The 12095-nt window shown below is 36.2% G+C and overlaps 1 protein-coding gene across 19 annotated transcripts; it reads right to left on the minus strand.

The window, feature by feature from the left end:
• Window positions 1–1303: 1303 nt before the first annotated feature.
• On the minus strand, window positions 1304–8662 carry LOC100804053 (pentatricopeptide repeat-containing protein At1g22960, mitochondrial). Of its 19 annotated transcripts, none has more exons than XM_041009353.1 (7): window positions 6181–8662; window positions 6001–6087; window positions 5193–5376; window positions 4944–5065; window positions 3079–3413; window positions 2624–2956; window positions 1304–2511 (listed from the first exon to the last, which is right to left on the minus strand). In XM_041009353.1, exon 1 carries the CDS (start codon window positions 8430–8432, stop codon window positions 6339–6341), a length of 2094 nt encoding a protein of 697 aa, XP_040865287.1. In that variant the 5' UTR covers window positions 8433–8662; the 3' UTR covers window positions 1304–2511; window positions 2624–2956; window positions 3079–3413; window positions 4944–5065; window positions 5193–5376; window positions 6001–6087; window positions 6181–6338. The 19 variants fall into 19 exon arrangements, with proteins under 19 accessions (XP_040865287.1, XP_014622447.1, XP_006596233.1 ...); XM_014766961.3 differs by adding an exon at window positions 4356–4427 and having other exon boundaries at window positions 2624–3347; XM_006596170.4 differs by adding an exon at window positions 4356–4427 and having other exon boundaries at window positions 2624–3413.
• Window positions 8663–12095: the final 3433 nt, after the last annotated feature.

A 12095-nucleotide genomic window follows, 5' to 3' on the forward strand; every position in this document is an offset into this window, starting at 1 on the left:
GAACAAGGTTTTAATATTATCAGAGGTAAAATAAATTTCGATTCGGGAACAACACATCAAATAGAGGTATGTTGAATACTAAACTGACACAAAACAACATAAACATAACTTATGTTTTGATCTAATTTTGTAGTTTACGGACTCATAAACTCAGTGATAAACTTCAGAGTCTACTGAGTTTACTTAGACTTAAAGTTTGATAACCATATATAAAGATATGTACATTTATAAACATCCCCAGCCAAAAATTTTTAAAAAATGAAATTAAATTGGAGTTCTCCAAAGAGAGAAATGCTGTATCCTCCGCCTCAATTAGCCAAGATATCCTCCGAATCGTTAAAATGTCAACACTTTGTCAACTGATTTCTCTGGTAAAATATTTGTTTAATTTAACATTTTTAAATTAGGTTCTTTTTCTTCCAATTTTACCCTTTTCCCAGTGGACAACATCACTCGTTTGTTCCATGCCTTTACGCGCACGCACGCAGCAAAGAGGAAGAGACTGTGAGTAGAAAAGCTGCAATGAAGAGGAAGAGACTGTGACCGCTCGTCGACAAAGTAGAAGGCAACATCGGGGAAGTGGTGGCAACGAAGGCCTTGAAGCGTAGGATCTCCGAATCCACCAACTTTCAACACATCTTCTCTTGGTAATTTTCATTTGGCTCTGTTCTGCACTTCCTCGTGACACCATTTATCTGAACTCTGAAATGCTTCATTTTCTAGCACATACTCGTATGAAACAACTTAGTCCTGAACTATGTCATTAGACTATGTTACCATTCTCATATTGTAAGTATGTAAATTAAATTGTCTCCGTCGAAATGCTATTGCTCCGCAGGTGCAGACCATATTACTACTAGTCTTGATTAATAGTATGTTTTCAATTGGAAAGGAGTTGGCAGTGCTTTAGCCATCTCAAACGCTACTACTAATATGTGTGGTATGCTTTCTTTGTAACAAATGTATTGAATTAGTGTTACCTTCTCTGGATTGGTAAAATTTTCAAATTTTCCTGTTATGGTTTGAATTTTATTGTTATAATAATGTTTTCAATTTGAATTTCATGCAACTTGTAGCCACTGTGTTTGGGAAATTGTGGAGACTGGAGACTAGAATCTATACCTTGTGAAAAGAAAGAAGTGTAGCAGAGAGAGATGGAGTGCCTTCTTAGTGTTAGAGATCACATTGTTGAGTTAATACCATCTTGGCAAACATTTCCAGATGGAAGTCAGCTTGAGGTATAATTGCGTTTGAAAAAAAATAATTCTGGAACATACACAAAGATAAAAATTGGGCCATAGAATTGAAAACAAAAGGCAATATATTCCATAAATGAGAATCAATTTACAAACAACTTGAAATTTGCTAAAAATCTCAACAACTATGAGATTTTATCAAGATTACAATAATTAACTAAAACAGAAACTAAATAGCAGAGTCTGCAACAATAATTTGTTGAGCCTCTCTCTTCACAAGTTGGTTGCCATGGTGGGGATATTGCAACAATTTTATCAGGTGATTCCCTCTTTTCCCTTGTTTGTGTACAGAGCTCAAGAAGAATGGAGTAAAATGAAGCACATAACAATAGTGAACACGATAGATAGGTACACTGCAGTTACCCCTTCCAATCCACCATTCTCTTTTTATTCCCACATATATGCATGCCACGATCAAATAAATTCTCCTCATTTTCATGCGCCCAACCATCCAAATCCAATCCCTATAATATAAATTCTAATTAGTCGCATCGTATATCTCTCCACAGACAAGCTCGTCGGTGATTGGGTGGGGAGACCGTTGAGGAAGTGGTGGGTGGCACCAATTTCGAGGGTGGTTTGGGTTCAGCACTCAAGGTGGAATCAATGGTGGCAGACGAGGGAGCAAGCGTGGTGGGTGGACTTGGAGTTGAGCCGGTTGATTCCCTTTTGTGCACAAAAATTGGCACTCCCTTTTGTGCTGCGGAAACACGATGCCGTAATGTTTTTCGAGAGGATGTTAATCTTGGAATTTTGAGGGATTGTAAGAGCCAATAGCAACTCCCTATTAATTAACCACCGAACCATCAAAACTAAAGCAAACTATTCTACCCTTCAATCTAGTTTAATTATATCCCCATACCATACATTATCGTGTAACCACCATATTCGACCTGTAACAATGCTAATTTGACCAAAAGTTAATATAGCATTAATTACCATTCCCCTTTCCCGTATTAATTACCCTGCGCCACAAAGTATACAGCCACTCTGATTCGCATGAGTCATCAGTTAAATTCAACCTTGCATAAAATTCCCATGCATCTTCAGAGAGACAGAGACATAATCTTCACCCATCTCATCACATGTAATCGCCCCCATCCTAATTTTAACGCTCTCAGCTCCTGCCAATATAAACGAACATGCCTCTAGGTTTGTTGTGTACTCTTCCCCACAGGCTTCGAACTGCACTTACTGAAGGCATAAGCCTGAACTCACAGACAGTTGATTAAATGAGTAGTCAAATGATGAAACCCTGTCAAAATTGGAAAAATCTGTCAAAAATTATGGTTGTGCAGAAATAGAAATCCCTTTGCACAGTGCAGTGATTAAGAATCATGAGTCCATCAACATTATCCACTGCTTACCATTCTCTTAGCGGAGGTTATCTAGCTTATATCCAAGCTAGATTCAGACAACAAAGACAAAAGATCTTCAATACAACATCTTAAGGCCAGAGCTTCTGCCACTCTGATGAAACTTTGTTGCAGCTGCCAAAGTTTCACCTTCATGGTCTCTAAAAATGACTGCAATGCCCGTGTCAACACCCTTTCTAACAGCAGCATCAAAGTTTGCTTTAATTTGGCCTGTCAATGGCTTCTGCCATCTTTCATTCCTCCTTGTAGCACTTAATGAGGTGATGCACCTGCTGCATAATCTGCTCAACTAATATTTTCTTTTGCTTGAATACCATATGGTTCCTACAATTCCAGAAAGACCAAGCAAGAACAAAAATCCATTCTAAAGCTCCCTCATCAACTGTATCTAGACACAATTTAATCCAATCAGCAATAGTTATGTCATCATTAACATCTAATCTTACATTGATTGTGATGCAAACCATAGTCTTCAAACCTCATCACACATCGGAACAGTATGTGTTGTAGTCTCAGTTTGCAGTCCACACCAAGGGCACATTCTTTTGCATTATTATATTTATCCCGCTTGGCTATGAACAGCAAGATAGCAAGGTAGAAGCTAAAAACTTGCCAAATGTTCCCTAGTATATATCCTTGTTTCCTGCAACTCGGCTATTTCTTGCTTGCCATCTACCCTGTTGGTGATGCCAGAAGGACATTCTGTTCTTTTTATCTGTGATCAAAGACCCATATCACTTGATGAAGATGATGCTCATGAAGAACTTCATAGGTGATATACCTTGCAAAATACATAAATACAAATAAACCTATAAAGAACTAACATCATGAATTAAATCTTTACATGAAATTAGCTGGAACTATAAATTAAACTAACATATCATACTTAATCTTTACGTGAAATATGAATTATCTAGTGTCCAACCTATGTGATGCACGGACATTATGTAATCTATGCGTGTGATCTTATATTATAGACGTGTCTTCTGACTATCTAGTTCCCAACCCTTGTTTTCTTTAATTTAATAAATATTTTCATTTGGATTTGGGTTGTCTACAAAAGTACAAATCCCACCAAATATGAAAACCATATGAGATAGCTGCTCAAAGAATGATCACACGATTCCTTTTCTACAAAGAGACTTGCAATTGTCTTCTACACAGTGAATGATTACCAATTTACCACATTTACCTTAATGAAAGCACCGGAGAAACTCCATTTAGTACTATAAAAGAAGCATGTCATTTAAAATAAATTTTACTGTGGTGCCTTCACAATTCTACCCTATAAATTTAAATTTTTAATTAGTTTGAATAATTAATTAATAGTGATTGTTGCTAACCTAGGATAACTGATGTAATCTTTTAATTTTTTATAGAGACTAATGGCAGTAAATGGTCCATAAAAACAACCAGTATTTGGAATCAAGGTTTATTGGATTGTACCATAATTCTGACACCAGAGTAATTGAAATGGTAATGGAGGAGAAAAATCATGCAGTTAAAAAGTATACAATGAATTTGCGAATTTCAAGCATACAAAATTGATTGTAATACAGTGCAGTACACTCGAAACTGTCAAAGATAGATTAACGATTCTAACATAAACTACCACTGTTTGCTAAAGTAGGAGGAACCACCACATTTTGGTTTCCTGGAAATGCATTTCGTGATATATCTACTGAAGACTTAAAGCTATAGGGTTCATGCATAGATAACTCACTCAGACAGAAACTTTCAGTTAAAGTTGGATATACTCCCTCATCAGCCCATGCATGAAGTTCCCATAATTGACCTGGTATGAATAGAAGAAAAAAAGACTCATTTTTATATTTTAAGAAAAGAAAAAAATTTGATTGTCTTCAACGCCCATAGTACTATTTTATACTTCTCAGTTTTCATCTCATTAATGTCTCTTCACATCCTTTTGATTTCATGCTCTTGGCATCTATGTTTTATTCCGATCTATAATTTATTTTGCTTGCTTGTTCCCTTTCTTCTTTTTCAACCAGAAAAAAATCAGGTAGAATTCTAAATTTACAAATTAGTTTAAAACAGTAAGAAGATGCCAGACTATGGATCAAAATGAATATATTTTTAGAATGAGAACAATATCCAAATTCCAAAATCCCTCTGATACACTATCTGATCTTATTCACATGATATCATAACTTTCAAGTGCAGACTCATGAATTTTTTTTCCAACAATCCTACCATAAAAAGAGTAGCAGCACACTAGAAAATGTAAGGTATCAAAATAGAAACTTTAATGTCAAGGTTAAACCGTTAAAGGAGAACAATCACCTCTCACCTCATGGTCATGGAACATCAAATCTGTCAACTTCGATCTGTCCATAACATTATTAAAGGACCATTTTGAATTTAACGAACAGTGGGAACTGACACTTTTGATCTTTTTCATATCATCAGAATCTGCAGAAACCTGTCACAAGTTATTCCCCTAACAGTCCTTGTAAAAAACAATAAATACCTATGCCATTTTAAATTTTAAAATTGACAACAAAACAAAGAAAATCAAAGAAACATCTAGCAAGAATACCTAAATACTTCAATGCATCAGGAATCAATTATGATTTAATCTTTTCTGATTGTTTGGCTTCTGTATTTGAATTGAGCACCAACTATGCAGGTCCAGTATCTATGTCAGAAGTCACATAACAGCTGAAGAAAAGTTAGCAGTTACACACTGCTGAAATAGCCACAAAGCAAATTGATTCCCCTGACTGCAAGAGAAAAACTAAAATAACTTATACAAAACCTATAGCTTATACAACCATGAAAATCTTTCATACTATTCATTCAATTCATCATTATTTTATTTTAACAAAATAACCATATTGTCTACACTTACAATATATTTGAATAAGATACTACACCATTTACTCTACATCCATTAATAATTGAAAAATGCCTTGATGTGTGTTACCATTACCATATACTATGTATCATCCTTATATTCAACATGAAGTAAGGGGCTCATGTTAAGGAGAGTGAGTGGAAAAACATAAAATAAGCCACAACTACAAGCAGAAATATAACTTGGTATGGAGGTTTTTTTTTTCTTGTTCATTTTTTTTCAGGGACGGGGGATTAAACATGGTTATATAGCAATAAACAAAAAAAGTACAATTTAATCACCAACTACATCGAAAGTATATCACATTCTGAAAAGAGAACAAAAAGAAGCATGGACACCATTGTTTCTTCAATTTTGTTTAAAATATTTCTTATGGACACCATTGTTTCTTCAATTTTGTTTAAAATATTTCCTATTTCTGAAGAGAGGAGGAATTGAATCAGCATATTGTCACAGGACAACTTAACACTCTTCCAAGACCAAGTATTACCTAGTCTAGGGACATAACGTTTGAAAACTTGTAAATAGTTGAAGTCTGCCCATCTTAATCATCAAGAACACCACAGGCATCTTCAACCTGTAAAAATTAGAAAATGTATCAGGGCCAAAGGAGAGGAGTATAACAGTTATATAAGGCATTATGTATCAAAGGAAAAAGAGGGACTCTTACCATGACTGTCAGAAAAATATACATGATTCTGTCTGGGGAATTTACACCTCAAAAGGCAAAACCCATTCAAATGTAGGGTTGTCTTTTACTCATTAGCCATGTGAGAATGCCAAAATGAGAATAATAAATAACCATTCCTTCATCCTTACATCATCAGTTTATTCACCAGCTGCAATAACATTCTCAAGATGCCGAACTACATGCGATTTATAGTCTTTGTTTAGATGCTTTAATAGGGCACTATGTGTGCATGAATCAGGCTGAATTTCTCTATCTAGCATATCCTTATACAACCTCAAAGCTTCCTGCCAATGGCCCAAGTTACAGTTCTCATTTATTAAAATAGTGTAAGTATACTTATTTGGAGAAATGCCCTTCGCTTGCATTTCTGTGAAAAATTTGTATGCCTGATCCATCTTTCTCACCTTGCAAAGTCCATTGATTAAAGCATTGTAGGTGATCACATTTGGATGTACACCCTTCTCATGCATCTCAAAAAAGTGCAAAATAGCAAGTTTCAGCCTTCCCCTGACTGCATATGAATGAATCAAAACTGTGTAAGTGACAACTGAAGGAAATATCCCTTTGCTCAACATCTCAAGGAACACCGCTCTAGCCTTCCTAAGATGCCCAGCCATCAAGTGAGCATGGATGATGCTAGTATATGTTACATGATCTGGAACAAGTCCATTGTAGAGCATTTTCTTCACAAGTTCACTTGCTTCTTTCAAATTGCCCAACTTGTGGAGCCCATCAATGAAGACATTATAAGTGATCAAATCAGGCGGAAAGCCTCTGGCTAGCATTTCTTCTTGCATACCAAAAGCCTTAGATGGGTCACCAAGCTTCAGCTCACCTACTATTCGGGTTATGTACGCAAAACGATCTGGCTGCAATCCTCTATTCAGCATCTCATCAAACAATTCCTTAGCCATTGGCAAGTTCCCCAACTTGCAAAATCCTCTAACAAGAATTGTAAAAGTAAATACATCAGGATCAGGCCCATGTTTGATCATTTCATCTTTTAGCCGCATGGCAACATCCAAGTCCCCCATTCTGCAAAGACCATCGATAAGCGTATTATAGGTCACAACACTGGGAACAAGACCCCTGAATCTTAACTCAGCAAATAAGAGAAAAGCCTCCCCTATGTTTCCCAATCTGGTGTAACCATAAATCAGAGTGTTATACGAAACCAAATCCGGCATCAGATTCTTGTTCACCATAACATCCAGCAACTTCCTAGCATCACTCACTCTCCCCCACTTGCAAAGGCCATACATAATCGTATTGTAGGTCACCAGAGTAGGCACAGCCCCTCTACTCAACATCTCCTCCCCAAGCCTCGAGGCTTCATCAAGCTGCCCTTTCTCACAGTATCCGCGAATCAAGGGGTCATATGTGTACGCAGAAACCTCGAGCCCCAATCTCAACATCTCCTGGATAAGCTCCTTAGCCTGCTCCAACTCCCCACTGTGAGACAAACCATTTACCAAAACATTATACGTGACATCGTTGGGCAAACATCCCATCTTCTGCATCTGAAGCAAAAGCTGCAGAGCTTCCTGAACCTTCCCTTGCTTGCAAAAGGAATCCAACATTGTGTTATAAGTAACAACGGTAGGGCGAATTCCACACTCCACCATCACATTATAAACCTCCCTTGCGACATCGATGCTACTATCCCTATCCCTAAGCAATCTGAGTACCCTATTGCAGTTCTTCAGATCAGGCAACATGCCCTTACTAACCATCTTATAAAACACCAACAAACACTTCTCAAGCATCGATTTTTTCGCGTAAATCCAAAGCAACAAATCCAGAATAAGCTTAACCGATGACATTGATGCCTCGGAGGAAGAAACGACATCCACGACGCCGTTCTCCATTTTAACGGAGACGACCTTCTCCATGACGCAATAGGCGGACCGCATCAAGCCGTTCCGCGCGAGAATGTCGAGGATGACGGCGTAGGTCAATTCAGATCGCTTGAAACCGGTTTGCCTCTCGGCCCACCGGAAGAACCGGAGCGCGACCGCGGGGCGATGGCGGACCGTGTTGAGAACCCGGACGAGTAATTGCGGTTCGGCGACCGCGGCATGAAACAGGAACTTGTTGGTGTACTGAACGGTGCTGGAGCTGAAGAAGGAGAAGGGGAAGAGGAAGCGCGCTTCATTGAGGGTTATGAAGGGTTTTGAGGAGGCTCTAACAGAGAGGGTCATTGAGTAGAAGAATAAAAAAAAAATAAACATGCGAGAAAAGAAAAAGGATTTTTATGAGTTCGCTAATGCGGGATGATGCAGTTTAGAGCCAGAGTGGCGGCGGCGGCGGCGATGGCGGTGCCATCAACATTTTCCAATCGCGCCTCTGTGTGGAATGACCCGCAAGCAGAGGAGAACACACAGGTGTCGTTCCTGATTCTTGCCACCGAATCAGAAAATTGTATGGGGAGAATGGGAAAAGAAAATAAATTAGGGTTAAGATTTAAGAGTGTTTTTTAATAAATGTCTAACAATAACCAGATTTTTCTTTTAAGCTAAAGCAGTTACAACTTATAACTTTAAATTTTAAAGAAAAAATATTTTAATAGTTAAGGTTTATATTAGCTACCTTAAAAAATATTTTAAAAGAATATATTTTAATGTGCCTAATATAAAGTAAGAAAAAAAATTAGTTATTGTTAACTCAATTAAGACGAATTAGAAATCTTAATTATTTTGATTAGATGCAAATAAATATAAATGTTAAAAGTTACGTTTTATACGAAATCAAATTATGTTTCATAAATTTTGCTTCTGAAATATCAAATGATAGTTAACGAAGGTCATGATTTGACATAGCATTAACGAATGACATTTAAGATTTCATTTATCACTCTAGGTATGATATCCGTTTTGCAGACGACATTCTTCAAAGATAAGTCCTATGAAAAATAAATGAAGTTCAAGATCTGAAAATTGTCAAACATTATCAAAAGACACATAGTGCTAGTGCAGACCTACTCTGACTTAAAGCAAATGATTTTCTACTGAACCAATCAACAAGAAAACTCACAAGAGTGATTTTACAACATGAAAGAGTACATGCATTTAATGCCTCTAACGGCCAAAGTCTTTATACATGGGCTCAAGTGAAGAAATCTATTTGTTTAGAGACAATGGACACTTAATGAAGAAAACCTATAAATACTAGAAGTTTTGAAGACAAGAATTGGAACTTAGCACTCTCATTCAAACTCTTTCTATATAAAGCTTTTTGTATATTTATGTAAAGTTCTAAAAAGCTCTCAAAACACCTTGTATATCTTGTACACCTTGAGAGAAAAGACTAAGTGTTGAGATTGTATATTCGTCTGCAAGACAATTTGAAATTAGTCATTGCACAAACAAACAACAAATCTATTTGATTTGTATAGAGCCAGCAATGACTTGGTAGAATAAATAATACTAAGTTGTATCAAGCTTGGGGTAGAGCTTGAGTTGTAGAGCTAGAAGTGGTAGTGATTAATACTTGTAACTTATTAAAGTTAATGGAACTTAATGGTTAACTAAGAAATGGACGTAGTCTTAGTGGTTGAGACAAACCTACTATAAATCTATGTGTCTTACTACTTTCATCTCTCTTCTATTTTCAACTGACCTAGGGTTTGAATTTGATTTTATTTAAAAACTTTGTTTGATTTGCAATATCTGTTTTCATCTTCTGAAATTATTTTTATGAAAATCTTTTATGTCTTACAAAGTTTTATCTTTAAATCATGAAGATTTTGATGATGTCAAGAAGAATTTGCTTGAGAAAGGGGGAGAATGTAAATCATGCAAGCTTTGATGATGTCGAGAAGAAATCACATGTTTGTCATCATCAAAAAGGGGGAGAATGTGAATGTATGTATACATGATTTTGATGATGCCAAAGAAGAATCAAACAAAGTTGCTTCAAAGGATAAGCATGGCTTCAAGATTAATACAAGATTATTTCAACAAACAAAGCCTTGCTTAAAGATTAACTCAAGATCAAGCCTTGCCTTAAAACAAAGTGCTTTCAAGACATTCAAGGCTCTGGTAATCGATTACCAGAAGACAGGGTTGAGAAATAGTTGTTGAAAACGATTTTGAATTTGAATTTTCAACATGTAATCCATTACCATATGCCTGTAATCGATTACCAGCAACGAAACTTCTGAAATTCAAATTCAAAAGTCATGACCCTTCAAATTATAACTGTGTAATTGATTACACAGATATTGTAATCGATTACCAGTGGAGAGTTTTCAGAAAATCTGCCAATAATCACATCTTTTCATTGGATTTGTGAATGACCATCAAAGGCCTATAAATAGGTGACTTGGAAACGAATTTGATGAGAGAGTTTTGCTGGTCCAAAATGTCTTATCCTCTCAAAAGACAATGAGAGAGATTTCAAGAGAACTTCATTGTCAAATGCTCTCTCAAGAACTCTTGGGCAAACACTTGCAAATCCATTAAGAGTTCATCCATGGATCTTCATTGTAATATTCTTCTCTTGAAGAGAGAATTCTTCTTCCATTCTTCTTACTCAATGAGATTGATTAAGGGACCGAGGGTCTCTTGAGTTGTAAGGATTTCTGAACACAAGGGATGGGTTGTCCTTGTGTGGTTCAGACTTTGTAAAGGATTTTACAAAGATAGTGCAAATCTCAAGTGGGTTGCTTGAGTACTGGACGTAGGCACGAAATTTGCCGAACCAGTACAAAACTGTGTTTTGCATTCTCTCTTCCCTTATCTTATTTATTTTGTTGCAATCAATTGTGTCTTGCATGTTTAAAGAACATTATTAAATTGATTGCTGCTTCTTCGGCATTCTAAGCCTATCCCTCTTAATTTATTGAGGCCACAAGGTCCAACATTATCTTCAAACCATAGCTTTGTTTTTTTTTTCTTTCTAAAAAAAGGCTTAAAACTTTTAAAATCTCAACTCAACCCTCTTCTTGTGATATTTGCTTTGACAGTTTGGTATCAGAGCTTAGCCTCTGAGGGTTAAGCACCTAACAATGTCTAGAAGAAAAGATTCTAATGGTAGATAACAATAGCAATGGTCAATTCATTGTTAAGGGAGCATCCATCATGAGACCGTCATACTTCACAGGAGTGTTAGACAAGTGGCCTCAGATATCTTAAGAAGGTGGGTTGAATTAAGATATCACAAACTATTCCCTAGTTAAACATTCTATTTTGATTTTAACCCAAATCCCAAGATTCCTTTTAAAATGAATTCCTAAATAATTATTCAAATTAAACTTACTGAATAGAAGCAATAAACAATAATAAATAAAAGAGTTTAAGGGAAGAAAAAGTATAAACTCAGTTTTATACTGGTTCGGCCACACTCTTGTGCCTACGTCTAGTCCCCAAACAACCCGCTTGAGAGTTCCACCAACTTGCAAAAAATCCTTTACAAGTTCTGAACCACACAAGGACAACCCTTCCTTTGTGTTCGAATTGCTTTACAACAAGAGACCCTCGGTCTCTTAATCCCTTTTCAGAAGTAAGAAGAAGAGAAGAAGAAATCTCTCTTGAAAGAGATAGATTGAACAATGAAGCACTCAAAATAATTCCTTATTGAATTGCAAGTGTTTTGGCCAAGGAATGTTTTTAGAGGATAAGATAATTTTGCTTTTGAGAGGATAAGACTTTTTGTTCAAAAAAACTCTAAGCAAATTCGTGTTCCAAGTCACATATAAATAGACCTTTGATGGCCATTCAAAAACCATTTGAACATATGTGACTCTTGGAAATTATTTTATGAAAATCTCCTCTGGTAATCGATTACAAGACTTGTGTAATCGATTATAGTCTTTAAAATTTGAATTAAAATGTTCAATAACTGTTGGTAATCGATTACCATCCAAGTATAATCGATTACACATTGTAAAATTT

The sequence above is a fragment of the Glycine max genome, chromosome 14 (assembly GCF_000004515.6).
Source record: "Glycine max cultivar Williams 82 chromosome 14, Glycine_max_v4.0, whole genome shotgun sequence".
NCBI classification, from domain to species: domain Eukaryota; kingdom Viridiplantae; phylum Streptophyta; class Magnoliopsida; order Fabales; family Fabaceae; genus Glycine; species Glycine max.